General features: G+C 56.3%; 9 protein-coding genes and 1 non-coding gene across 10 annotated transcripts; 5 read left to right on the top strand and 5 right to left on the bottom strand.

Moving 5' to 3' along the window:
* Positions 1–263: 263 nt before the first annotated feature.
* Positions 264–1746, bottom strand: SCHCODRAFT_02639592 (uncharacterized protein). Its single transcript, XM_003028153.2, has 4 exons — positions 1440–1746; positions 1299–1386; positions 938–1248; positions 264–884 (listed from the first exon to the last, which is right to left on the bottom strand). Exons 1-4 carry the CDS (start codon positions 1587–1589, stop codon positions 480–482), a joined length of 954 nt encoding a protein of 317 aa, XP_003028199.1. The 5' UTR covers positions 1590–1746; the 3' UTR covers positions 264–479.
* Positions 1747–2171: 425 nt separating this feature from the next.
* SCHCODRAFT_02514012 (amino acid transporter) lies at positions 2172–4701 on the bottom strand (the record flags this gene model as incomplete). The annotated part of the gene is made up of 15 exons (XM_050343306.1): positions 2172–2230; positions 2284–2382; positions 2419–2865; positions 2948–2957; positions 3010–3080; positions 3155–3301; positions 3357–3387; positions 3446–3573; positions 3642–3678; positions 3752–3828; positions 3886–3958; positions 4010–4205; positions 4275–4341; positions 4527–4554; positions 4609–4701. The coding sequence occupies 15 exons, from the start codon at positions 4699–4701 to the stop codon at positions 2172–2174; spliced, it is 1563 nt and encodes a 520-aa protein (XP_050198317.1).
* A 524-nt stretch (positions 4702–5225) lies between these two features.
* SCHCODRAFT_02639582 (uncharacterized protein) lies at positions 5226–7940 on the top strand. Its single transcript, XM_003028441.2, has 5 exons — positions 5226–5481; positions 5532–5774; positions 6221–6403; positions 6473–7384; positions 7450–7940. Exons 1-5 carry the CDS (start codon positions 5290–5292, stop codon positions 7690–7692), a joined length of 1773 nt encoding a protein of 590 aa, XP_003028487.2. The 5' UTR covers positions 5226–5289; the 3' UTR covers positions 7693–7940.
* Positions 7941–8231: 291 nt separating this feature from the next.
* Positions 8232–8923, top strand: SCHCODRAFT_02078750 (uncharacterized protein). Its single transcript, XM_050341706.1, has 2 exons — positions 8232–8605; positions 8658–8923. Exons 1-2 carry the CDS (start codon positions 8312–8314, stop codon positions 8733–8735), a joined length of 372 nt encoding a protein of 123 aa, XP_050198316.1. The 5' UTR covers positions 8232–8311; the 3' UTR covers positions 8736–8923.
* SCHCODRAFT_01183234 (PLP-dependent transferase) lies at positions 8920–12594 on the top strand (the record flags this gene model as incomplete). Its single annotated transcript, XM_050341189.1, has 11 exons — positions 8920–9279; positions 9334–9485; positions 9535–9589; positions 9643–9782; positions 9897–10252; positions 10310–10850; positions 10901–11009; positions 11065–11474; positions 11526–11664; positions 11718–12001; positions 12087–12594. Exons 1-11 carry the CDS (start codon positions 9112–9114, stop codon positions 12592–12594), a joined length of 2862 nt encoding a protein of 953 aa, XP_050198315.1. The 5' UTR covers positions 8920–9111.
* Positions 12595–13039: 445 nt separating this feature from the next.
* SCHCODRAFT_02752343 (uncharacterized protein) lies at positions 13040–15459 on the bottom strand (the record flags this gene model as incomplete). The annotated part of the gene is made up of 11 exons (XM_050347260.1): positions 13040–13302; positions 13361–13461; positions 13521–13540; positions 13598–13774; positions 13822–13918; positions 13972–14145; positions 14200–14472; positions 14531–14811; positions 14909–14998; positions 15050–15202; positions 15263–15459. 11 exons carry the CDS (start codon positions 15457–15459, stop codon positions 13180–13182), a joined length of 1686 nt encoding a protein of 561 aa, XP_050198314.1. The 3' UTR covers positions 13040–13179.
* A 1178-nt stretch (positions 15460–16637) lies between these two features.
* On the top strand, positions 16638–17002 carry SCHCODRAFT_02078640 (uncharacterized protein). The gene has a single exon (XM_050341705.1). It carries the CDS (start codon positions 16752–16754, stop codon positions 16959–16961), a length of 210 nt encoding a protein of 69 aa, XP_050198313.1. The 5' UTR covers positions 16638–16751; the 3' UTR covers positions 16962–17002.
* Positions 17003–17300: 298 nt separating this feature from the next.
* Positions 17301–20933, bottom strand: SCHCODRAFT_02692601 (uncharacterized protein). The gene is made up of 12 exons (XM_003028150.2): positions 20617–20933; positions 20259–20567; positions 19994–20206; positions 19661–19947; positions 19443–19605; positions 19269–19373; positions 19065–19113; positions 18756–18813; positions 18687–18728; positions 18466–18490; positions 17660–18345; positions 17301–17612 (listed from the first exon to the last, which is right to left on the bottom strand). Exons 1-11 carry the CDS (start codon positions 20875–20877, stop codon positions 17677–17679), a joined length of 2181 nt encoding a protein of 726 aa, XP_003028196.2. The 5' UTR covers positions 20878–20933; the 3' UTR covers positions 17301–17612; positions 17660–17676.
* On the top strand, positions 18951–19061 carry SCHCODRAFT_t222. The gene has a single exon. It is a non-coding gene; the product is annotated as a tRNA-Leu (tRNA).
* Positions 20934–21269: 336 nt separating the features above from the next.
* Positions 21270–25635, bottom strand: SCHCODRAFT_02639568 (phospholipid-translocating P-type ATPase). The gene is made up of 16 exons (XM_050346092.1): positions 25225–25635; positions 25109–25178; positions 24899–25057; positions 24130–24848; positions 23960–24081; positions 23750–23910; positions 23592–23699; positions 23444–23544; positions 22719–23391; positions 22580–22668; positions 22341–22530; positions 21938–22287; positions 21828–21885; positions 21653–21776; positions 21522–21601; positions 21270–21468 (listed from the first exon to the last, which is right to left on the bottom strand). Exons 1-16 carry the CDS (start codon positions 25534–25536, stop codon positions 21335–21337), a joined length of 3450 nt encoding a protein of 1149 aa, XP_050198312.1. The 5' UTR covers positions 25537–25635; the 3' UTR covers positions 21270–21334.
* Between the last annotated feature and the right edge of the window lie 40 nt (positions 25636–25675).

The raw sequence follows: 25675 nt of genomic DNA, 5'->3' as shown, positions 1-25675 counted from the left end.
CCTCTTCTGGAATTGAGACATATAGCACATAGCCGCTGCCGTCACTGCCATTGGTGTCGAGGCGTGCCTCAAACCCTTTACGCGCGAAACGAAAATGTCTGGTACTTCTGTGCGAGCGGTCATACATACAATGAAGGCTCGAATGTTAAAAAAATGGTTCCCGGTCGTATGAGCCGCCGGATATCTTGGGCAGATGAGAGCAAGAGGCAGGATGTTCAGGCTTGAATAAAGGCGTCGGAAAACTTCCCAATCAGGGTGAACAAAGCCTTCCAGTCTGGGGTGATCCTTTGATCTCTTTTGTTCTTGCGGGGGAACAATACACTTCGGGACTGCCAGTAGAACGTGAAGGGTATAGTCCTTGATCTAGCACTGTATATTACAGACGGATCCAGTGAGCAAAACGATACATACAGATACACAACTTGAGAAAGCACAGCAACCAGGCATAGCATAAATAGTCTTGATTATACTTCGCGCACTTATGCAGTGAGCTTCTGCACGACCTTCACCATCTGGTCGATATTGATGAACTGCACCCAGCTCTCGAGCTCCTGCCGGCTCTCGTACCACACAAACTTGGAGTCCGCCATGCCGCGGAAGAACGCACAGACGCATTGGTAGTCCTCCTGCACGATCTGCCCGCGACGCGAGACGCCGAGCTGCGCCTTGAAGATGCGGAACTCCCAGCCGGTGAGTGGATGCCCATCGCCCGTCGCCTTCTCCTCGGGGATATTGAACTCCAGCCGGCGGTAGTCGAAGCCCACGGGCTGCCCGATCGCCTTGATGTACGCGTCTTTACAGGAGAGGACAATGCAAAGTCGGCGCAACGTTACATCGTCTGCTTGTCCGTGCTTGGTGATGAGGTCGACCTCGAGGGGAGTGAGCTAGAGAACGTCGTCAGTTTGTTGTCGCCACAAACGAAGGGGGGTCCACGCACCAGGTGGTTCATCGCCTCCACGTACGTCGCCACCGTGATATTACGCGGCTCGACGTGGATCTGGCGGATACCGAGGCCGATGTTGATGACGCGCCGCTGCTGCCCCTGTGTCATCGCCATGCCGCATATCGAGTTGCAGTACTCCAGATGGTACCCGATCATCGACGTGAGGAACTTTTCCGGGGGCATGTTGTCCGGCGCCTGCTCAATCCAATGTTTCCCGTTCGCTGTCTGGTTGTCGCGCCAGCGCGCGCGCGGTATGCGCCGGTGCCGCATCATGAGGAGAGGGAGAAGCACAGTCATTATTTGACCTAGAGAGGCGGTCAGCACGATGGGCGCCTAATGGGTACAGGGGACGCACGAAAGGTATCTGGGTTCTCGGGATCGTTCTTGATGCGCTTCACGTGGGGGAGACACTCCTTGACGACTTCGTAGCAGGAGTTGTATTCCTGGGGACAGAGGAGATGAGTTGCGCGTCAACTGGTGTTCGTGGCACACGCACCTCGAGCGTGTATTCGCGATTCAAGGACATCATCCACACCAGGATCGGGCAGTCTGTGATTATAACGTCCGAGGGCCGCCCGTGAGGCCCCGTAGACTGCGTGGGCGTCGCGCTTGACGGGCGCGAACCGGCGTTACTCGTAGTGCTCATGTTGGGTCTTGTGGCGTGAATGGGCGGCAGGAGAGATAGAAGTTACACGAGCGACACAAAAGTGAGGAGGTGGGAGAAATCAAGACGATTCAGGGTATCATGTCCTTTATATGATGCCAGTCATTGTTGTCGGAAGAGGTAAGAGTTCAGGTCTGCGCACACCGAAATCTCGAATTCCTAAATCGACAGGCGTCCGCTTTGTCAGCGGCAAGTCGAGTCGGCAACCACGTGGAGCTCTACAAGAACACGATCAAGCGCTCCTAATCCAGCCAGCCTTGCGCCAGCGGGTGCTCCCATAAATCCTAAGGCTCAATGGATACTACAGTGCCGGGAAACACCCACTGCAAGTCTCAAATCGTTGGAGGTCCGTGGTAATCCGCCGATCACTGTTGCGGAATCAATTGTCAAGCACCGCCACCGGATGCAAACACAATTGCCCGCCGGCTCCATTGTTCGTTGAATGTTCTGTTGCCAGAATGGATGTCCATTGGGGAGCACAATCCTCTTTCCTGTACAAGTGACAAGATTCTGTGCGCGGTTGGCCATACATGAACTTCAAAAGGCACCGGCCCTTCCATCATCTCAGTCGTCTGCCTCAAGTTGTTTCGCGACGGGAGGTCCTGCGTAATGGAAGCGACCATCTGTAGGACCACACATCAGCGCATGCGAGGACTAGGCGGCTAGGACAGCTCACTGATCATGTACCAGCCCGCACTGATCGCCGCAAAACCGACAAACACTACGGACGCGTAGTCTGCATATCGCTCGTCAGCGGCTGGTCGATAATCCACGACTACGGGCAGAAAGTTATGGTGAAAAAAGGGCTCACTCATCGTCTCCTTCTCCACCGGCAAAACCGCCGGCATAGAGAACAATACCATCTCCAGCGCAACCCACAGAACCGCTATGATATTGCATGCCCAGCCCCACTTGCCCAACGAGTACGTCGCGTCCTCCACGCCTCCCCTTGCTCCGACCATAACCGCGATGATGGGTATCGCATAGCTCGCGCCCAGACACATCACCTCGACGCCGACGAAGGCGTTGAAGGCGGCGCTCGAGCCGAGGTGAATGAGACCGAGCAGCGCTTGGATGGCGAGGGAGAGGAGGAGGGCGTTGAGAGGGAGATCGTTGCTGCTCGAGCTTGCCGTGCCGACCAAAGTAATCTCGGCGAAGGTAGCATGGAAGGGAAGGCCCTTGTCCCTTGCGAAGGACCAGGTAGCGCGCGAGGCGGCGCAATTGATGGAGATGGAGCAGAAGAGCGCGATTCCGAAGACTAGAGGTGGTGATCAGCGCCGTCCTTACGTTCAAGGTCATCGACTTGAAAACCTTGCTGAAAAGAAGAAAACGCTACTCACTGATAAACCACTAGGGACGTCTTATCAGTAAGCACATGAGAGTACCGCGTATTCCCACTCACCATCCCGAACCCGCCTCCCTTCGAGCCCATGACCATGGTGGAGATGACCGCAATGGGTTGCACGGACGATACTGTTGACGAATTTAATCAGATACTTGTTCCTCTCCCTCCGCTCTCGATGGAGTCCATCCAGCCACCCACTCACCTTGCAACAACTCCGCCACATCCGGGAGCGTAAAGTTGATTGGCAATATGAACACGACGCCCATGAGCCAGCCAATGGGGACCGACCATACCATCGCGCGCGGGACATTGAGCGCGGGCTTATGGACCTCTTCTGCCATGGAGGCGACTGCGAAACGTGTCAGCGCCGTGGGTCTGGAATTATGACTATCCGTAGTACGCACTCATCCCGACGCCCGAGAACGTATAGCCCGCCTGCAGTACGAGACAAATCATCAGCTTTCAACTCTCGTTACACCACTCGCCTACTCACCGGAAACAGCCCTATAAAAAAGGTCCATCCCGCCGGCCAGCCCGAGAAGGAGGCATCAAAGTGCGTGAAGGCGAATTCGGCGGAGTGACGCCCGGCCTGTGCGCGCACGGAGAGGGAGATGAGAAGGGCTGGAGATGGAGGTAAATTCAGGAGTCAATGTAGCTGCTGTGAACATTCAGAAGAAGAGGAGACGTACCAATGAGGCCGAGGACGATCCAGCAGGCGGAGATGATCTGCAAGGATGATGTTTGGTTCATTCCCCGGCAAAGCCCGACGGGAGGCAATGAAGGTAATGGTGGAACGCACCTCCAGCAACGGCAGGTATTGGTTGAAGAAGATGCAAAAGATGCCGATCACAAGTAGGATGCCGAGGAAGATCAGGTCTGCGATGCCCGTCAGCGAACATTGCCGGCGAGGAATTGCAGCAAGACCGCACGCACACGTCTGCCACGCCGTCGCCTCCCATTCAGGGTGATATATCCCTACGCCGGCAACAAAGAACTGGGCCGTACCCTGAGCGAGGTCAGTAATCTGATACTTCGCCAGACAAGCTGGACTACTCACAAAAGCCGCACTCAGTGCCAACATCCAGTCGCCCGTCACAATCAGCCATCCGGTGATGTAGGACAGCACCAATCTGTACCGTCTGGGAGCAAGCTGATACGTCCAGTAGTACGCCCCGCCAGACGTAGGGTACTTGGAGGCGATTTCGGCCAGGGATAGGGCGACGGCAAGGGTGAAGAGGGAGACGACGAGGAGGCTGGAAGGAAGCAATCCATTATACAGTAAGCATTGACATAGGCTTTGAGAGAGTGGGTAATAAACGTACCCCCAGAACATGGACGCGGGGCCTCCGCCGACGAGGGAGGTCGCGATCGGGGCCGCCAGGCCGCAAGCTAGGAATTTTGCAGTCAGATGAGTAAAGAGGGCGTACGAAGAAGTACACGTACGGACGGCCAGAATCGCTGTAACAGAAGTTAGGGAGACGTTTTCGCTGAATGATGGTTGAGAGACGCACTGAGAGTCACTAAGCCCACACATCGTCAGCAGGGGCCTCTAAGCCAAACGTCCTTCGACGCACTGAAGAGGATATGAGGTAGCCCTCGCGACTACAGCAGCATCGATCAGCCATTGGTGAAGACACGGATAACGCTGGCACTTACCCTGACCAATTCCTGCTCGTAGCCCAGTTCTTTGAGGTCATGTATGGCGACCGCATCGTCGATCTGGATGGAACCTGCCTTCTCTACGCTCATTATGCGAGAGGTCAGCGCGAGAAGGGCGAGGGAAGAGGTCAAGGAACAAGGTGCTTGAGGCCACCTTGATCATCGACTAGGACGGAAACCCGCTTGCAGCGGGATCCGGGAGAGACGGAGGATGTTGCTATTGAATGAGACATCAGTAAATATGGTTTGGAGCTATATACTGTTTCCAATGTCATGTCCACTGAGCCATTCAGAAGTATGATAAGCGTGGTTCTTGATGGGAGGAGAGCTTCAGTTAACGCGTTGAAGTTCAGGTCGGCGAGATGTTTGGAACCGACACGTTTGCATTGCGTCCCTACTTGATTAGTAGCTGCTGGAGGTTCACACGGGAATGTATCCGTGTTGGAATGGATATCATGAGCTAGAAAAGACGCCGCAGGTTCGCTGGATCCTTTTGGTATGATGGAAGTAGGAGATCAACCTTAGTTGCACGTGCTAAACGCGTCATTGAGCACGTGCCGGGCCGCGATGTCCGCCGTATGATGTCCGCCGCGTGATGTCATGGCGCGTCCGCGCGCCCGCCATCCGTACTTCTTCTCCTGAACTCCCATCTCTCCGAGACATTAGCTAGTCAGCACGATGAACGACGGCGCCTCCATATCTCGCGCGACGTCTATCTCGCGGACGAGCAAGGCGGGCTCGACGCTTTCGAGGAACGCGTCCCTCATCAAGAAGAACATCGCCCCGCATGACCTGCAGCCCTCGGACGTGCTCATCGAGCGCTTCGTTGCATGGAAGGCGATTGTGAAGCAGTTGATTGCTTACTTTGAGGTGCGTGCTGAAGACCGGTCGCTCGTGGTCGTGAGACTGATAGTGTTTAGGGCGTCGCGGACATCGAGAACAACACGGCGAAGGAGATGACGAAACTTAGCGCGGTCATTCAAGTTCCTTTCCGTGCCGGCAACCAGTTCCTCGGCGAGGGGGGCCTTCAGGACACCTACTACGCCATCCGCGACAAAACTCGCACAATCGCTGACCACCACGCAAACCTTGGTCGGACGATTGACAGCTCCATCGTCCAACATTTGCAGAAGTTGCGAGTAGAGATCAAGGCCCATGTCAAGGTGAGCATCTCTGCCCCTTTCATGTGGGGATCTTGGATGTGCTTGGGCTTCATCACTACGGACTCTCACGGCATGGGATTGGGACCAGGCTTCACCGACTCCACGCGATGTATAATCAGCAGAGACATTTGGGGCTTACACCTCGTGCCATGACCGTCCTAGACTTCCTCCTTGAATACTCAGCTTCTTCCAAAGGAACAGGCTAGCATCACTTTCGTTCTATCGCCGTCTCTTGTATGGTAGACGGCGACGATCCTGTTGCGCGTTCTTCCTTACTGCAGGGTCCATGACACGAAGATTATCATGAGGCCCAGTAGTGCTATGTGGGTCCTCGTATGTTCTGTATAATAGCCATACTGCGCCTGCCCCACCCCTCACGGTCCTTTTCGCCCTTCGTAGCGCGACTTAGACGACTCGCGTCTACTTACATACTGACATCCGCATAGAATATCCAGAACGACACAGGCAAGTTGGCCACCAGTGTGGCAAAGGAGCGCGAACTATCGACGCGGTACATTGCTGAGCTGGGCGCGAGCATCACTGCATTCAAGAACACGCCCATGAACGTCACCGCGAAGACTGACCCATACGTCGCCAATTCTGCAGTTCAGCGACAGCTGCATAAGCAGGTGAGGGTTGCATTACAGATACCCAGCGAACAGTATTCCTTTTGATACAGCATGCTGACTCGCGTACAGGTTCACGAGGAGAATTTGCTTCAGAAGTCTATTATCATCATCCAGCAGAACTCGGCGCATTTTGAGGAAGGCATCGTTCGCGCAGTTCAGTCCGCATGGCAGACGTACTCGGAGTGGCAGTCGCGCGCGTCCGCAGCTATCCAAGAAGTGCACGTCGCTCTCGCGGCGCAGATGGCTTCGCTCGCGCCCGACCGCGAGTGGATTGCCTTCAGCGCGCGCTCCGACCACCTGCTTGACCCCGACACGCCTTTGCGCAAGCCCGACCACATCGTGTATCCGCTCATGGACGACCCAAGCATCCTCCCCGTGCATACAGGCCTCCTCGAGCGCAAGAAGCGCTTCATGCGCAAGTATCGCGAGGCGTACTACGTGCTCACGCCCGCGGGCTTCCTGCACGAGTACGCGAGCTCGGACCCGAACGCGCCGGGTGGGCAGGCGCCCACCTTCAGCCTCTTCCTGCCGGCGTGCACGCTGGGCCCACCCGCACCCCCGACGAGTCGGTCGCACAAGTTCCACGTCGAGAGCAGCACGGAGGGCGGTGGCGGGGTGGGCCCCGCGGGCAAGGTGTCCGGCCTGCGCGCGAGCCTGAGCATGAAGGGCAGCGCGCACGCGTGGACGTTCCGCTGCCGCTCGCGGGAGGAGATGATGGAGTGGTGGAACGATATCCGCATGTTGTGCGCGCGTTACCTGGTCGCGAGCGAGCAGATGGAGCGCTCGGGTCCCGTGGCGGCCGCGGTGCGCTCGGTTGGGTACAACTCGGAGGACGAGGAGGAAGAGGAGGAGCTGGAGGATGACGAGGAGGGGGTGAATAGCAGTCTCAGCGGGGACGAGGGGGAGCTGGAGTACGCGGACGCGGATGGGGCGGGCAGTCCGCCGAGCTACGCGCACACGCGCGCGTCGCACGAGTTCCCGGTGCGTCGCTCCCTTCCGGCTTCGGTGGTTGAGGGCGCGCGCTGACGCGGATGGGTCGTGTTTAGGCGGAGAAGGGCCACAATGGCGGTAGTGCCGGGAATGCGAATGGTGATGGGGTCACACTGCGCGATGACGGGCCGGTGCGCGATAATGCGCTGGCGGATGGCGGGGTGGCGAGGCGGCCGAGCAAGCGGCAGTTGGAGAAGGCGCCGGAGGGGCGGGCGCCGCATGCGGTGGACGAGGAGGGGTCGCCGGAGAGCAAGCAGGGACCGGGGCCGGCTGAGAGTCGGTTCACGGAGGATCTGTGAAGGAATGACCTGCCACTAGGCGGTCGGGTTAGTCAGGCAAGGACAATGATACGATATGTGCTCAATTGTTATTCCACCAGCAGTAACGCGTTCTTGCTTCGCAATGCGGCTGAACGATACGGTCTTCCAGTCAGGGACAAGTGCATATTTTTGTAATTCAGCAGACTGGTGCTTTTTATGTATTCTGTGTTCCGCAGTAATTCGCCCAATGTGCTCGCACCGGACTCGAAGGCCAAAACAGAATTGACCCAATGTGGGGAGCTCTCCGGCTATGTTTCCCACGCTTCGGTGATGCCATCACCCGCGTTCGAGCATCTTGCCTCTTGCCTCTTTCTCTCATTGGAAGGCAACGCCTCATCTGTATGAGGGGTCATCATCAGTGGTGAGACGTAGTGTGAGGTGATGTATGAGCCGGTCACGGCCGTATTCTGAGCGATACAAGGTATATGCACTCGTCCGAGATCCATACGTTCAGTCGGCTCACCTAGGTCTCACAGCTGTAGATTATCAGGATGCTTGGAGATTCTCTGGGTACAACAGACCCGGAGGTGCAAGAATTAACCGACAGCTGGGGAATGCATATACGGTGATTTTACCATGCTGGTGAAGGCGTAGTGAAATGAGGTTCTCAGGCCTTCTCGGCGATCTGCTTATCACGAACTGGCCTTCAACCCGCCTTCTCTGTTACACATGGGTAGTGGTCTATAATGTGTCATCTGCGCGGGTCCCCAACTCAGCAAGCCTTCACCTTACTAGCTGGGCAGAAGCCCACATAGCATTCTCACAGCCGCGCAGTCCGTTGGATATTCAGGATCCTAGTGGCGATCCTAGGGACGTATCTACTGCCACCGGTGCGGTGCATAGATCGATAGTCCCTGCGCGTCATCTACAGTACCTATCAGCTAGCGAGAAGGCAGGTCGGGGGACACATCGATTGATCAGTGCCACTCACTGCTCTTTCCCAGCAGCTCTCTTGTTACGCGTCTCCTTCTAGCTCCTCTGAGAATACGCGTAGCCATGCTTGTTGGGCTGTCATAAGATGAGTGGCTGCTTCTGTTTCTGCATACACCGTACATGCCTCCCTTCATTCGCAAAATAGCGCAGCCCCCCACCCGCTCGGATACGCTGAAGCAGGCCACAGATGAACGAACTGAAGGTCAGATGCTCGCATAGCGTCTGTCACTCTACCCCGGTGAGGTTCAACTTTCCGTTTCACTTCGACGCCGCCCCGTCAGTTTGCTCCCAATCGATGACTTCTCCCTCAGATAGGGCCTGTCCATGCTAGATCTCGCACGATCATACGCGCGCAAGCAGCGCTGCCGATTCTCGACGTGCAAAACATAAAAGGTGTCCGCGCCTGGCACCGTCTTCGAGCATCTCTTCGACCTTCGCCGTCCACGCTCTATCGAAGTAGCTATCATGTCTGAAACCCCTGCTCAACCTGCTCTCGATCCCGAGATGCACGAGCGAGTCTGCTCGTGGTTCATCGGTCCTCACGCCGAGAACTTCGACGCGCTTCAGACCATCTTCGCCGGCGTGCTCAAGGACCACAGGCAGGCGCGTCTGACACATTTTCCCGACGATGGAGTACGTACTAGTGCTCTCCCCTCCTTTGTATTCACCAGTGACGATTGCGTTCAGCCATTTTACACGAAGAGGATCATGGAATCTACGAACTTCAAGAATAGCGTCGATGAACTGCAGGGCTACGTGCAGGAGATCAGCAATGACCTGAACCTGCGGTCCGTTCCTTTTTACACCCCACGTTATGCTGGGCATATGTCCTGGGAGACGTGCGTTCTTGTTTTTGCAACCTTGTACACGGCTGATGCGGCTCGACAGGTCCTTGCCAGCTATCGCCGGATGGATCGCTGGTATTTTGCATAACCAAAACAACGTGCGCATCGGATACTCATCCACCGGCATGCCTTTTGCTGACCTCCTCTCAAGGTCGCCTTCGAAGCGAGTCCTCTCACGACTACCCTCGAGCTCAAGGTCGGAGAAGATTTGTGTCATATGTTTGGCTACGACAAGAATTCGTGGGGTCACATCGCGAGTGACGGCACTCTGGCGAATATGGAGTCGATGTGGTGCGTTGCCATTGTTTCTATGTTGATCTTTGCTCTCTCATGACGCACCCGCTTTCTCGCAGGGCTGGTATGCTTCTGGCTCTGATATTCGCCGGCTTGATCAACTGACAACGTGGCAGCGCGCAACCTGAAGTTCTACCCTCTCAGCGTGCATACCGCTCTACTGCGTGGTCCTCTCAAGTTCATATCGAGCGACTACTCCGTTGTACCAGCTGGGTCCAGCGAGCCGAAGCTATTCGTGGACCTCGACCCTTGGCAGCTTCTGAACCTTCCTACGAGGACGATTCTCGGGATCGGCGACGACCTGCGCCGGCGGTACGGGATCACCTCCGAATTCCTTGCGTCGGCGCTCTCCCCGTATCTGATCCAGTCCCGAGGGAAGGAGGGTTTTCTTGACGCGTACAAGATCAAAAACGCGCCGCAGTACTTGATCACCAGCACCAAGCATTATTCGTGGCCGAAGTCCGCGGGTGAGTCATCCTTGCACCCTCTCGTCGTCCTATGCCTCTGACCAGTCATATCGATAGCGCTGGTGGGCATCGGGTCGGAGAACTGCGTCCGCATTCCCGTGGACTTCGACGCTCGCGTCAAGATAGACGCCCTCCGGGCCTTGTTGCAAGCACGTCTCGACGAGAAGCAGGCGGTCTATGGCGTTGTCGCCGTCATCGGCTCCACCGAAGAAGGTGCCGTCGACCCTCTCGACGACATCATCAAGCTGCGCGACGAATTCTCTGCAAAGGGCCTCACTTTCATCGTTCACGCCGACGCCGCTTGGGGCGGGTACTTCGCCAGCATGATACGTGACCCGCCTCCGATCCTTAGGGGGCCGATCGGTGACGAGTATGTTCCGTCCATCACGATGCGGGACTACTGCGTCAAGCAGTTCGATGCCCTCAAGAATGCCGACTCTATCACTGTGGACCCCCACAAGGCCGGCTACGTCCCGTATCCTGCAGGCGGCCTGTGCTACCAGGATGGTCGGATGCGCTATCTCTTGACGTGGACAGCGCCATATCTGCACGATGACACTAAAGACGAGAGCGTTGGGATCTATGGTATTGAGGGAAGGTGAGGGCTGCTTCAGTTCGCCAGCATCAATAAGCTGACCCTGCACATAGTAAGCCTGGGGCGCCAGCCATCGCAACTCACCTCCATCATAAGGTCGTCGGCTTGCACAAGAAGGGTCATGGCGGGCTCTTGGGCGAGGTGGCGTTTGCATGTCGTCGCGTGAGTGACCAGCGACCACCTGTTTGTACTGCCACTGAGTCGCTTCTGCCATCAGATTTCCGCACACTGGGCGGCGATGTCAGACGATACGACACCCTTCATCGTCGTGCCGTTCAACAAGTACGTGAACGAGCAGCAAGGTCCGGACGCCATCGCCAAGGAAAAGGAGTTTATCCGGGCGAACATCTTGCCCGCGACCAACGAGAAGATACTTGCTGACCCGAAGGTTCTAGCCGAACTTTGCGCACTCGGCTCTGACCTGAACATCAACGTGTTCGCCTGCAACTTCCGCATCAACGGTGTCACCAACACCGACGTCGAGGAAGCCAACTACCTCAACCAGTGCATCTTTGCCGAGTTCTCCGTGACGGACAACGACACGGCTCCGTCGACCATGAAGCTGTTCTTGAGCGCTACTGTGTTCGATCACGAGGATTACGGCGACTGCGCAGATGAGTTCAAGCGGTATGTGGTCATACTCTGGCGAATATACAGTATTCTTATGCTCCCCGCAAGGCGCCTTGGACTCGAGACAGCTTCTAAACAACCCCTCTTCGTTCTGCGCAACGTTGTCATGTCACCGTTCCAGGCTGCGAACGGTTTCGTCCGCACCCTCGCCGAGGTTTTCCAGACTAGGCTCGAGGAAAAGGTCCAGGTAGGCCGCTTTTCCGCGTATGAATATTCGCAGGCTCACGTCGCTCTCGAAAGAACGCCATATCGCGGAACACGGTATCGCCCCAGACGCACGAATTCACGATGCAAGGCACAGACAAACTATTCCTCGCCTATCGTCCTGTGTTCAATCATGTCAATGGTCGACAACAGCTTATCCTCAGTGTCGGTGCTGTTGACCTCGCCGCTTGGGAGAGATACGTCGAAGCAGTATCACGGCACCCCGGCGAGATATATACGCTGCGCACGTCCACTCAGACGACCCTCGATGACATCGTCAAGAACGCCGACAGAGGCTTTACCGGTGACATTTTGGGACCGTGCGCTGTTTCCCTTTCTGTCATCTCGAACATGACTGAACCTTGCGCAGTGACCTCGATATCAGATCCGTCAAGTTATCGCAAGTCAAGATATTGAAGCAGCGCACTCTTCAGTCCGGGACGCGGACTACCCGGACGCGTGGACCCCCTTCTACCTCTATGGCACGGAGGGGCAACACCACGTCGATCATATGCTCCTGCGCGCACCCAACACCCAGATATCTTCTGCGCGAGTGTTGCTCGACGTCGGTTCCAACGTGGACCCTGACCAGCTCGCCCGTGGAGTCATTGCCCGAATCGGGATACCAGAGCGCGCTCTGCAGCCGATTGGTACCGACCACCCATTTACTCCTCGCCGTCGCTTCCATGTCGCGATATACGCGGATGACCACGATGCTGAAGCGCAGGGACCTGGTCTCTCCAGTGGTTCAAGGCTGCTCGTCGAGGGCTCGCTCGAAATCGGAGACGGAGTCTATACGAGGGCGATGAAGGTGAACGACGAGCAGTCTCAGCTGGCCTACTTGGCTACCGGGCCGAGCAGAAAGATCAAGTCGGAATGGGCGCAGGACATCTTGACCAGGCTCAGGGCGTAGGGAGGGGCGCCCACTGCATTCAAGTATATTGTTTTTTTCCAAGACACCTGTATCATATGGACTAGTTTGACCAAAGCTTCGTACTTTTGAGCTATATCGGCGAACCATCCCATGTAAGTCGATAATCTCATCAAGCGCTTGTTGAACCAACATACTGTTGGAAGACGCTGGTCTATTACAGTGGTATGCAGCAATAGCGTGTTGAAGACGGAGCAGTTTTGTATTCGCGTCGATTGCTTCCATTTGTCAAACATTCTTGATTACCTCAATTGTATCTGCCGGAACGGGTTGCTTCACAAGTGCAGCACGCGAAAATCGTCTCAAATAAGAAGGCGTTGTTTTCTCATTCGGGTATGCGTTTCCCATGATGTCAGTCTTTGAATATCTTGCTTCTTGCTTTCATGTGTGCGTCATGGCGCGTATCTCATCCGAGGGACTGTGTTGTGGCGGTTGATTATGCCCTTTCTAAGGTAGAATATCATTACGAGGGTAGTGATTAGTACTGATAAGTAATACTACTCTTTGACGGGACCGTCGAGTATACGAGCTCGAGGATCATCGGAGGGTCAGCGAACTGACGAAAGATTACAGGTGTGGGTCCTTGAGTGTGCTCCATACGATCTTGAGCAGGATAGATGGGTGAATGAGGTCAATCGCCGGTGAGAGCGACTGGCTGACGCGGAAGATGGCCATGGCGACGTCGCCGTCCTGAAGGTGATGGGCGTGTTTAGAATGTCAGCACAGCGCGTGAGTCTTAGAAGCATACCTCTGTCGACAGATACTTCAGCCTCTTCTCGTACCAGCGGCTGAGGCGGCCGGTGGAAAGAGTCTCTCCCTCCATCGGAACTGTTTTTTCGAAGCCGTAATCTGCGCGGTAAGGGCCGTCAGCGATCCCCTCTCATTTTTGCAACGCTATTCAAGCTTACCCGCTATTTTGGTGCTCTCCCTGTATGCACGATGGTGAGTGGACGCTCTCACTTGGATGCAGTGCGAAGGGACTGACCACATGTGCTCGATTTTGGTAGCCTGCGCGGCGAAGAAGTGTGTGGCCAAGTCATGGGGTAGAATGGTAGGTGGGGTTACATCCTTTTCTATTTCATGAAAGTGGACGGTCTTGTCAAGCTTTCGGAGGGCAGAGTCGAGGCAAACGGCGCCCGCGAGAACCTTTGTAAGACCTTGGCTGTCGAAGGTGAGGACCGATATCATCGAAATGGGCGTCTGACCTACCCAAAAATCGGATTTAGAGTCATGACACTGTCGCCGATGGCTATCCAATTGGACGGCAGGTCACCTGCTTTATGATACTGGGTATACGTGCGTGGGCCTATTGCATAGCGTGAGTTCCCTGATTGATCTAGGCGAATGAGCTAAGCTCACCGGTGTTGCATTTACAGCAGGTCATCCCAGGCTCCGCGACCCTCAACTCGTCGAGCAGTCGAAGGAAGAAAGCCGGGTAAGGCCTTTCCATCCACCGGCTTTTGGTGAACGCGATGAACTCGTCGAGCGTCGTAGGCAACTCGATGTCGCCCCACGCACCAGCGCAGAGCATCACTGTTCGGACCAAGGTCAGAATCACTCGTCATCTGAAGGCTATGATTGACTCACCCATCCCTCCGTCCCGCTCGACGGCGTACACACTCGTATTCTGTTTCTCCGGATTCGCCAAGCAGGCGTATATGGTCGCCGACGTTCGTGGCGGGAGGAAGGCATTGAGGCGAGCACGCAGAGCCGCGGAAACAGGGAACGTCAAAGCGCTGAAGCGCGCCTTAGGATCATAGGTGACGATGATGTCCCTCAGTGGCAGCGCGCGAGGCGGGAGGACCTGTCCATACCCCGCTCGCGCGAGCCACTTGAGGCCATGCGAGGAGCCAGTGCAATCTGACAAAATACTCATGTAAGTCACTGCCACCTCGCAGACGGGGCTCACTACACTCACCAACAAAAAGCGCTCCTGGCACGTTCACGACATCGTTGCCTATCCTGACGGCCACAGTCTGCACGCTCGAGTGGCCTTGCACACCGTACGCATGGCGCTGCAATCCGACGACCAACCCCGAAATCTGCTGAATATTCGGGAAGCGCTTTTTGTCGAGCGTGAGGCGGCGGATGAGGGTCTCCTGCGCCTGTCGAGAGGCGTGCGTGTTGTTGGGAAGGTCGTTGGGGTCGAGCTTCATAATGTTGCCCCAGAAGTCGGCCTTGAGCATGGCGGGGCCGATGCTGAGGGGTAGTTAGAAGGAAGCTGCGATGAGGAAGGAGGGAAAAGCGAGAGACGAAGGGGTGCGCGACGCTAAGGTCGGAAGGGAGAAGGACGAACTGGATGTCTGACGCTCTGCTCTCGGCGATGAAGTTGTCGTAGAGTCGCTGCAGACCCAGGAAGGTGGATACTTGGGTGGCTGGAGAGATGGTGAGTTAGGGATGATATATCGGTGCGTGGGGTCTCTAATCACCGTTCAAGCAAAAATACTGCATGATGCGGCTGCGTTGGCTGGTCTGCGTCCACGCCGCCGTCGAGCGACCCTCGTCGGTGCTGAGCCACTCCTCCGGCTCGATGATTACGACGCGCTCGAAGTGGTCGTGGCAGACCCGCGCTGCGAGAAGGCCGGAATAACTGGAGAGCAAGCATAAATATCCGCTCTGCATGGAACGGGAAGGACGATATGGCACGCACCTTCCGCCGCATATTACAGCGGTACCCTCAATTTTACGGCCTCGCCTCGGCAGTCCCAACGACTCAAACTCCTGCAGACAAGTCTCCCGACGAAGAGCACGGTTGCGAATATACCGGCCCACAAGCACCAGTGCGCGCCCCAGAATGAGCGCCGCCAGGCCAGCGTAGACGAAGAGAAGAGGGATAGTTGCAGCCATGAAGGTGCGTTTGCTCTGCCATGGGAAACCACAGACTTTATGAGGCGCCCCATCTCGCCAGGAATAGCGCCGCTCCGTGCATCGAGAGGAGATTCCAACCCGGCTGAAGGGTAACTCGTGCCGCCCTTCGGATCATGTCAGCTATGCTTGCGGTAACGCTCGGCAGGGAGGCGCTTCGGACAGCAGGCGAGGGCCCGATGGGGCACGCCCGCGTCGCCTTGGCAAGATCGCGCCGCTCTGCGTGCATGCCGTACATAAGTGGCGCGCATATCCAGACGAGTCGCCCGCTGCGCACGCCAGTGCCCTTAATATACGCACGAGAAAGGCAGTCATTTTGAGGCGCGCGGGAGCTAGGGGCGCAGGCGAAGGTGCACGTCCGACGTGGGACGGTCTGGGAGGCGCGGATGGGCGGGGCTTCGCGTCATCTGGACGTCGCCTACCTCCCCGCTTTTCGCGCTAGGCGCCCGAGTAAGCTGCGCTTTTTGACTTCTGGCAAGTCCTTGATACACGTTATGCTGGTCCAGTTTGGCAAGCAGTCGGGCATCTCGGGGGTTGGGGATCGGAGTCACCGACTGGTAGGTGCGGAGAGGTTGCGGGAGCGGTGAGGGTCCTTCGTGCGCGGCGGGAATATTCACCTTCATCTTCAGGATCAGTCGCATTTCCGAGGACTGTGCGGCTAGTTCCTATCAATCGTCGTTCTCATCAGACGACTCGATGCGCCAGCGCATACCCGCAACGCCTTTTACAGTGAGTATGAAGATCAGCAGGCGTAGCTCGCAGCTAAATCGGGGTTGAGGCAAGCCTTGACAGGCAATTATTGAGCTTTGGGTCGGCGACAAGAATCATCGGAGCGTCCGATCGTGGTCTGACGACTGGCGCGGGTCGATATTGCCACTTCAGATGGCTTTGGTGAGTTAATCAAGCACTCTAGACTCCTCCTGGGCTTACACATGATTGAGTTTTAGTATGAGAATATGGCCCTGTGGACGCCATATGACCGAGACCTTGCTGAGGAAGCAGGCTTGCAGAACGGTTGGATGTCTCCACGTGCGCGCTATGTTCATATTCGCGGTCCGGTAAGGCCCCCCGACATCTCACCAAAAGGTCCGATCCTAAATACGGGATTTGGATTCATTTCCGTCGCATGGAATTTGGCCGATTTTGAGGGTTTTCCGGCGCACTAGGATCGGACCATAGGTCAAGGCGCACTTTCCGTCGCACTATGGATCGAACCTCGGTGGCGACGACCCTCCCAGACCACCACTCATGAAGCCCTGTCAGTGCTCTTACCCATGCTTGACCGGTTGATGTTAGGCTGGCGGGGGTCTAAGCTGGCGAAATTCCGGCGCGACCCCCGGGTCCGGCGCACGATGGATCGAACATCGGCGACGACAAGGCCCGACCGGCGCATTTTGGATCGAACCTACCTCGAAGTTCTCCTCAAATCCGGCGCACTGGGATCGAACGTCGGCGCGTTTCGAGCCTCCAATCCGTCGCATTAAGATCGGACATTTTGGTGAGATGTCGGGGGGCCTGTCCGGTAGTCCAGTCGACGGCTCCGAATGGCCGCGGGCCCGAGAGCAGTCACCGAGGACAGATTAGGTGCAAGAGTGTCCGACACAAATTGTAGTGCGGAAGATTGAGCTTTGTGACGAGCCTCACAGCTCCGACCAAGAGGAGCACGTTCTCAGCGCGACGTATGTCTGACCTTCGACTAAATTGTGGCACATCACTTGCATGGTCCTGTTGCTCTTTATGGGACAGCGGAGAGAGGTATTTAAGATCAAGAGACGACTGTATAAGATCCAATCTGGGGCACCTGACGGACATCTCAGAACGCACCGGAGACCAACCTCTCCATCACCTCGCCGTTGGGCGGCTACAATGGCGTCGCCTGCATTTGGCCATCATCTAGTTCGATCTTCGAGTCAGGCCTTACAGTAGTAAAGCAGGTGACGGATGCTCTTGGTTGGCGTGCATTTGCGGCGCACCATGCAATCGTAAGCGCTGGTTATGGACATGCCAGACTCTTAGAACATCATCATTGCGTTCAGTGGGAGCTGTAGGGGCGGAATAAAATAGATCGTTCAAGGAAGGCTCGACGAGTTCGAAGTGTCCATCATGCATCATGATCATGAAGCATCGTCTGATAACTGTCGACTAAGTCAGTAGGAGGATGAGGCGAAATCTGCCTACTCACGTCGTATCAAAGACCGCTCAGGCCATGGCGCGCTGCCTCTCGACCTGGTACAGAGCATACTGGGCACGCATCTCCTTCGCGCGCATGCGCTTTTCATGCACTCCGCGACCTCCCACACCCCACATAGAGCCTGCGATACCCAGCGAGAAGGCCGCATACAGGATAGCCTCAACCCGCTCGGGCGCAGGCCCGTCCTTCCAGTCCCACTCAAACCAGTTGGCGATGCACATGAACACGCCGAAGGAGAAGTCAAACGTGAACCACAGCGCGATCACGAACGAAACGACGACCGCCGGTATGGCAGAGTAGGCGGAGAGCGGGGCCGGGTGCGCAGGGTGCGCGGGAGCGCCAGGCGCGGAAGGGGCGAGGTCCGTGGAGGAAGCGCTGAGGTCCTGTGCGCGGGTGGAGCTGGGGGCGGTGGGCGAGGTGGTAGCGAGGCGGGTGAGGCGGTACTGCCAGACGAGCATGACGGCATGGTAGATGAAGTTGATAGCGGTTGGGATGGGTCCGCCGATGGAGGTGCGGTTGCCGATAGCGACGAGGGAGACGATGAAGGCGGCGAGGTTGAAGAGGAGGGCGGCGATGATGAGGTTGCGAAGGGTGGGCGTGAAGGTCGTAAAGATGTTGCGCATGATGGGAAATATAGAGCGCAAGATATTTGGGTATACAAGCGCGATACAAGGGACCTGCAAAGAAAGGTGAGCAGTGTGAAGCGCGACGTCAGGTCAACGACTGACAAGTAGTCTCCCAAACTTGACTGTGTTGAACCATGAGCGATAGATATTCAGTCTAGAAAACATACTCACTTCAAAGAGAGGAGCACAAAGAGCACTGAGGAGTTGAGGTAGACGGTGACGGTGGAAGTAGAGCAAAGGGGCTCAACAGATTTTATATCGAGCAAACCATCTGCATCATTCATTCTCGAACATGTCCCAAGGAAGTAGCACCTCGCGGCCCACTGATGACTTGGCCGCACGAACCCTCTCAATGATGGAGTAAGTTGGAGCTCGAAGACAGCAGGACGCACTGCATATGGTCGCACTGCTCATCATGGTTACGGACAAAAGACCTGGCTTGTGACATTGTTCAAGTTCACGTCACACTGCCACGACGCATGGTCGCCCAGATCTGCTCAGCAGCCGCTAGCACTCGTTCTGTTAGAGACGAGTGAGAATAGGTGATTATCAAGCCAAAAAGGAGAAAGATACGTAAGTAGTATCGTCAGAACTCGACGAAGGATGATCCTATTTTATAGACACGTTCTATTGCAGTAAAGAACGCCCTTCAACATGGCAAGATGTCCGAGTGGTCTAAGGAGTTGGATTCAAGCGAAAGCTTACCCGCTATTGCTGGGTTTCCCAATAGGCGTTCGCCTGCGGGGGTTCGAATCCCCCTCTTGTCATACCTTTTTGTCGATCTGCCACCGTTACGGAGAACAGATGCATACGACCTATCTACACGAGACAGACAATGCCCAACATCAATGGCAAGAAAGGTCGAAATCGTGAATACAACATCGAACACCGAGTAGAGTACACTTTCGAACACTACTTCAGACCCGAAGTGACACAGGCCCATTCCGCGAAGACACACTGGCATGTCCGCGCACCATGCCCTCCTCGCTCCAGCCCACAGCACCCTGAACATACTTGGCAGTGTTCTGGGCGATCGCGATGTGCCTCCGCCCGCGATCCCCACCACCCCCTTCACCCATCTGGACCCGCACATGAGAATTCGTCGTGCTGGCGTCGAACCTGCCTTCATAGGAGGGATGCAGACGCACGTCGACGCCGCCATTCGAGGTGTGGGCCTCGAGGTTGAGAGCGGCGTCGAGAGGAGCGGAGACGAAGTCGAGGTTGAGGGCGGCGTTGTGGGTTTGCGCGTTGACGATGAAGGATCCTGCAGAGCCTTCAGTCGAGATCAGCGTCGTATCGACCTGGATACGGCTAATGCACGTGTGAATAAGAGATACAGGATTTCGAGGCCGAGAAGCACACGCACCCATTCGAGTTCTGCAGCGTAGCCTTGGTCGGCGGACCTTGGGGGTCGTTCTCCAGCGCAACGGACGCGGAGATCTGGCCATTCGAGGTCCAGAGACTGAGTTCCCGACTGGCCGCATACCGACCCTGAATTGCGCCGTTGGTCGTACGGATGTCCGTGACATTGGCGGAGGCCGTTGCGTCGACAAGGCCGTTCGTGGTGTGCAAAGCCATATACTCCTCGCCGTAGAACGTGCCGTCGATCTGTCCATTCCGCGTCTCCACCTTGCCGTGTACAGCGCGAAGGGACTGAAGGGGGTCAGCGAGCCTCATGCACGAGGATGCAAGTGCTTACCTCTGCATTAATCCGCCCATTGGCCGAGCGCAGATCAAGCTCCTGGAAGAGTACCGTGTCCGCCAGACCTGCGACGGATTGCTGGAAGTTGGGCACGTCCGTGCTCATCTTGATGATTTGCAGGACATCTTCATGCTTGGGGAGTATGATCTCGACGTCGAAGCGGACGCCACGGTAGTGGCGATGAGCGTGTTCATCCCACCATCTGTCGGTCTGTGCAAACGGTCAGTCATGGAACTCTGAGCACGGTGCGCATGTCTCTCACAAAGAGGCCAATACCAGCAGTATCGTCGCTGCCCTCGCGCCTGGACAAGCAGGCCTTCGCGTGAACCAGTCCGGCAGGAACTTCTGAACGAGCCTCAACTTCGATGCGAACATCGTCGGTCGGATCGGCGCTCTGTCGGATGCGGACGACGCCGTGCGAGCGCGGCCCACGAGAGAGTGCGAAGAGCTCGTCCGCAGGCAAGGCGAACCTAAACGAAGCTTTGCCGACACAAGGGGTGCCGTCTCGGACCTCCCACTCGCGACAGTCGACAACGTTGATGTCGTCCGGGATGGGCCAACATTCGTTCGCCTACGAAGAAGTCAGCGAGGATTCACCAAGGCTAGTGGATACGACGTACGTTCATTGTCGAGTCGCTGCTACCAAGCCCTAGGACATGAAGGGTTTTGTAGCGGACTTTATCCGAGAGAACGTGCACGAAGAAGACTAGAAGAGCGAAGGCGCAGAAGAAGTAGCGGAACAAGTGAACCCTAACGCTGCGACGATCGTCATCTGCCCGCCTGCGGTCGGCTCGTGGGCCAGGCAGCAAAGGCGTCTGAGCGTTCGCGACTGCCTTGTCAGTATGAAGTTGGTCTTCGTCACACATCCCGAGGCCGTCCATGATGCTACGCAGCCACTGAGAGCAACGCACATCTTATATGGACATAAAGACCCCCCCCCCCCCGGAGCCCGAGATGGAGATAAGCAAGTCATGACTGCGCCGCGGTAGCCACATCGTGGTCGCGCGGACCAAGTCTCAAAGATCGCGCAGGCACAAACAAGCCTCAAACCCACTCAGAGCAGCACGGACTTTGCCCGCAGCGCCTGAATAGAATTGTGCGCTGCGCGACAGTCGAGAGGCCTTCCACTCAGCGTTGTCCACTTCAGCAAGTGCTACTACGTGCTGCGCGGCAGTCGACTCTGATGTGGGTGCGCATGAGTCAGGTTGCGTCAAATGGGTACCAGCATACGACGAACCTTGCACCCAGGAGGGCGTCTGTACGATAACAAGGCATTGAACGCCGTGATCATTCACATCCGATCCAGGATCCACAATGTCCATTAAATCAGCTGTTAAATTACAATAGCTTGCTGGAAGCAGCTGGCGCGAATCGGCTGCGTATGAGCTTGATGATATACAAGGGCAGCGCGCTAATCGAGACAATGACCGCCGTCTTCCATACGAACCCAGGCGTCATGACAAAGTTGAGGTCTACATTGGTAATTAGCCATCGAGCGAAAGGACAGCGCAACTGAATCACTCACCGAAGTATTCGGGCAGGAAGACGATACTGCCTGCATAAATCGCCAGCGTAACGACTTCGGAGATAACCATGTACATATGCCTGCGCGAAATGTGTTATGACACTGTTTTGCGACAGGATCGACAGACTTACCATGTCGTTATCTCCAAAGCAACCATGATGAGCTCGTTGAGGATCAGGGCAGTAAAGGAGATGGACACGATGTGCAGGAACTCGGTCTCGAAAAGTACGAGGGACATGATCATGATGGCAGCGCCTATGTCATGGGTCAGTCGAATCATGACGCTCGTGGATAAGGCGTGCGTACCTTGGTACAGGCTGATCATGCACCACACGAAGAACGTCTTGTACGAAAGTGCACGTCCCTGCCGTGGTTGTCAGCATCGTGGTCACCAAGGCGCTCATCGTGCCACGGACCTTCGTCAACTCCTTGTAGAGCTCGGGATAAAGTAGCGCAAGGTCCTCATTCACATCCCGATCCAGCACGAGCGAGAACACCGGCGCCATTGTGTATACCGTCGCATAACCCGCCATAAGCCAGCCTTGATAAAGGGCAATAGGCGCGAAATAGAAGATCGCCGAGAACACTGCTTGCATGATCGATATTATCAGACCACGGTGGATGACGAACTGCGCGAGCTTGGCAGAGCGGCGGTACGAGTTGCGTCCGTGCCAGAGCAGAAGCTTGGTGAGGTGGCTGAACTGGATGACAGAAAAATCCGCTGCGAGCGAGGCCTGCTTTCCTTCCTTGCCCACGATGCCGACGCCTGGTCAGGGTGTCATCGAAAGCTCTCTGATGCACAAAGTGGAGGGAACTCACCGACGTCCGCGGCCTGAATCATGCTAACGTCGTTACCACCATCGCCGATGCAGCAGACTCTCCGGCCTGTATGAGCGCGGATGAGGCGGGCAACATCGGCCTTCTGTGTCGGAGAGCATCTGCAAGCTACCACCGCAGATAGCTTCGTGGCGATCTCGATGAACTCGTTCTTGAACAGGTTGAGGCAGAGCTATCACGTTTGATTAGCCCAAGATGCGAGGTATCAGTAGGCGACCTACCTGCAACGACTCGCCATCGATGACCAGACAGCAATCCAGCTTCGACTGCAGGAACTCCAGCTGGTCTCGTACTTCGTCCGATGTGCGCACTGACAGCAAGTTAATCTCGGCATCGACGCACGACCAGGACAACACGTACACTTCGCAACCTCGTGAATGTACTGATTGCGCGCGACAAGCTTTGTCGAAATCGCAATGCACCTCGCCGTCTCAATCTTGTCTCCCGTCAACATCCAAATCTTGATCCCCGCATTCCTCAACAGCTCCAGCGTCGACTTGACCTCGTCCTGCAACTTATCCTCCACTCCCGTTAGGCCCAGCAGTTCCAAATCATGCTCCAGATACTTCGCCACCACGCTCGCCATCGCCTCATTCCGGCCCTCGAGCCGGATGCTCGCCTCGTGATACGCGTCCGCGAACTCGTCGTACGTGCCGCTGCTGAGCCGCTTGCGCGCCATGACGAGCGTGCGCAGGCCCTCGCGCGCCATGTTGCCCGTCTCCTCCTCGAGCCAGTCGTTGCGCTGCACGATGCGCGCCATCACGACGTCGGCGCCCTTCTGCAGGAAGGTGACCTCGCCGGAAGCGACATCGCGCACAACGATGCCCATGCGCTTGGACTCGGAGGTGAAGGGGAAGATGTTGAGGACGTCGAAGACCATGCGGGCGCCGGTGGGAGTTTGCAGCTCGATGCGGGTGCGGTCGCGGAAGACGAGCGTGAGGCCGACGGATTGGGTCCATTGAACGATGGCGACTTCATCTGGGGAGGATGCCTGGTACCCTACTGACCCGTCGTCGTTGGTGACTGGTGTGACCTGGTGAGCGTATTAAGCATGAGCGGAGGCCGACAAACAAGATATCACGTACGTTATGACAAAGCGCAAGACTGAGAACAACATCGCGTACGCGGGAGGACATGTCTCGCCGCCCTCGCCCTGCGATCTGAGCACCAGTCATCATATGGGCACCTGCCAGAATTCAAGCATCACCCGTACATCTTTCGATAAGCACTTACTCGGATGCTCCTGCGCCCCGAACGCAACCGCCAATTGATGCGAGACCTCGTCCATCGAATCATAACCAAAAGCCATGGTCCCCATGTGCAACTTGCGCATTTCCATCTCTACAGCGCCTTAGCTCCATACCCCGAAAGATCGGCGACCCAGGACATACCATTCTGCGTCAAAGTGCCCGTCTTATCGCTGAGCAGGTATTGTATCCTTCCCAACTCCTCCGGCAGCGTGCTCGTGCGCACGATGGTATTCGGGATCTCCGGGTCATGCATAATCTCGTAGCCGTAGACCGTCTTCCCCATGTCTAGGTTGACGCGCAAACTGATTCATCGTCAACGCAGCCTGGGATTACAATAGACGATATGCTCACCTTATGGGAATAATGGACGAGAAGAGAATAAGGAAGCGGAAGATGTAGACGTACCACAGTCCGCGGAAGCCATTCAAGGCGACGAGGACTATGGAGAGGAGGAAGGTCACCAAGCAGAGGATCTAGCAGACGTCAGCGCAAGCGAGAAGTCGTCGTATGTTGACGCGCACCTTGGCCAATCTATTGATCTCGATATCCAACAGGCCCACCTTCGTCTCCGGGTGACTTGTGTTCATGACTGCCCGCGTCTCCGCACCAGTGTAGATCACGAAGCCGACCGCCGACCCGGACGCAAGCACAGTATTGGCCCACAGCACGTTCTCCGCCGTCAGCGGGGACACGCTCGGCGGTATGGGCTGCAAAGGAACGCCCTGCGTATGCGGACCATCCACCGCCGGGGCCTTGTTCAGCGTGAACGTCCCCACGAACGTGTGGATATCCTTTGTCGGTGCGTCCGCATAGATCTCCGCCTCCAGCCGGGGTAGACTCCCCTCGGGCAGCTTCTGGCACTCCGGCACCGCGACGCGCAGCTTCCAGTCCGTCTCGCCGTCGAGCTGGTCCGTGCGGATGAAGCAGGTGCCAGAGGCGTCAGACGTGTGCAGGAGGATGACATCGGCGGGCACGCGCTGATTCTTCTCGAGTCGGATAAGGTCGCCGACGCGGAGGGAGGATGAGGGTACAGAGCGGGTATTGATGTGCGTGTCGAGGTAGGATGCGTCCGCGGTCAACGCGGACTCTTCTTCGGCCTGGCTAGGCGGGGTGAGGATGAGGTACTTGGCGGAGTTGGCCTCGCGATCGCGGAGGTTGCGCTTGTAGTCGTCGTAGGCCTCCTTGCCCATGGTGACGCATAGCACGAAGGCGAGGGGGGCGACATAGGTGACGATATAGCCTGCGGTGAAGGTGAGCATTGCCTATAACTAGGAGGGGATGGGCACGCACCAATCTTCAAGGCGGGTATGAACTGGGAGAGCGCAACGAGTAGAAAATAGAGGTTGAAGAAGAACTTAAACTGCTCGTAGAATACGATGGGGAAGAAGGTGAACAGGTTGTACTTCTGGTTCCGCACGATATTTGGCGAGAACTTGGCCTGGAACTTCTCTACGAGCTTCATTGATATCAGGCATATATGCGATTATATACTGCGCGCACCTGGTGGTCTGAAAGGCACCGTCCTTGACTTATCCTTCACGGATGAGGTCTTCAGCAGCGGTACCTTCGTCTACGCTTGTCAATATGCATCGTCCGAACGGTAGCAAGCTACACACCTGGGTATTCACAGACGCGTCATCTGCAATCAGTTCCCCCCGCTCGTCATGCTCCTCCTGATAGTCCTCGGCGCCTAACAACCCCGCTTCCTCCTCCGGATCGTCCGCATACCGGCCCTTCCTCAGCTTCCCATTCCTCCGCGACGCGTTCGCTGCAGTAAGTGCAGATTTCCGCATCTGTTTCGTCTGTGCGCTCTGTCTTGTATGCGTCTGCGTGGTTCCGGAATCTTCCTCCGTCCCGTCGCCGAGTCGATTGTAGCCTGCGCGCGATGACTTATTCGTCCGTAGTGAGTTTAGCGGAATATCCGCCATGTAATGCGGTCGTTCGCAGGCTTTAGTGTAAGAATTCGGCGGCCTACAGACACGCCCGAATGAATAAAGCCCGTGCCGCCGCCACGGGATGAGAGGCGGAGGAAACAATGGATTCGTTTAGGTGACGACTGTTTGGCTG

The sequence above is a fragment of the Schizophyllum commune genome, assembly GCF_000143185.2.
Source record: "Schizophyllum commune H4-8 unplaced genomic scaffold SCHCOscaffold_11, whole genome shotgun sequence".
In the NCBI taxonomy this organism is placed as follows: Eukaryota; Fungi; Basidiomycota; class Agaricomycetes; order Agaricales; family Schizophyllaceae; genus Schizophyllum; species Schizophyllum commune.
Note: the sequence above shows the minus strand (reverse complement) of the source record. Positions and strands in the feature narration are given on the sequence as shown.

Bases quoted from the DNA above. Each gene is read 5' to 3' on its own strand.
- SCHCODRAFT_02639582 (XM_003028441.2), top strand. From the start codon at position 5,290: ATGAACGACGGCGCCTCCATATCTCGCGCGACGTCTATCTCGCGGACG. The intron at 5,482-5,531 runs GTGCGTGCTGAA...GATAGTGTTTAG, and splicing joins AGTTGATTGCTTACTTTGAG to GGCGTCGCGGACATCGAGAA. The intron at 6,404-6,472 runs GTGAGGGTTGCA...ACTCGCGTACAG, and splicing joins AGCGACAGCTGCATAAGCAG to GTTCACGAGGAGAATTTGCT.
- SCHCODRAFT_02639592 (XM_003028153.2), bottom strand. From the start codon at position 1,589: ATGAGCACTACGAGTAACGCCGGTTCGCGCCCGTCAAGCGCGACGCCC. The intron at 1,387-1,439 runs GTGCGTGTGCCA...CTCTGTCCCCAG, and splicing joins ATCGCGAATACACGCTCGAG to GAATACAACTCCTGCTACGA. The intron at 885-937 runs GTGCGTGGACCC...GACGTTCTCTAG, and splicing joins TGGAGGCGATGAACCACCTG to CTCACTCCCCTCGAGGTCGA.
- SCHCODRAFT_02639568 (XM_050346092.1), bottom strand. From the start codon at position 25,536: ATGGCGGATATTCCGCTAAACTCACTACGGACGAATAAGTCATCGCGC. The intron at 23,911-23,959 runs GTGAGCATATCG...ACGATGAATCAG, and splicing joins TCGTCCATTATTCCCATAAG to TTTGCGCGTCAACCTAGACA. The intron at 22,669-22,718 runs GTACGTGTTGTC...ACTTGCTGTCAG, and splicing joins CATTCACGAGGTTGCGAAGT to TGCGCACATCGGACGAAGTA.
- SCHCODRAFT_02078640 (XM_050341705.1), top strand. From the start codon at position 16,752: ATGCTTGACCGGTTGATGTTAGGCTGGCGGGGGTCTAAGCTGGCGAAA.
- SCHCODRAFT_02078750 (XM_050341706.1), top strand. From the start codon at position 8,312: ATGAGGTTCTCAGGCCTTCTCGGCGATCTGCTTATCACGAACTGGCCT. The intron at 8,606-8,657 runs GCAGGTCGGGGG...GCTCTTTCCCAG, and splicing joins ACCTATCAGCTAGCGAGAAG to CAGCTCTCTTGTTACGCGTC.
- SCHCODRAFT_02692601 (XM_003028150.2), bottom strand. From the start codon at position 20,877: ATGGACGGCCTCGGGATGTGTGACGAAGACCAACTTCATACTGACAAG. The intron at 19,948-19,993 runs GTAAGCACTTGC...GACCCCCTTCAG, and splicing joins ATGGGCGGATTAATGCAGAG to TCCCTTCGCGCTGTACACGG. The intron at 18,729-18,755 runs GTGAACTTGAAC...GTCACAAGCCAG, and splicing joins ATGCGTCGTGGCAGTGTGAC to GTCTTTTGTCCGTAACCATG.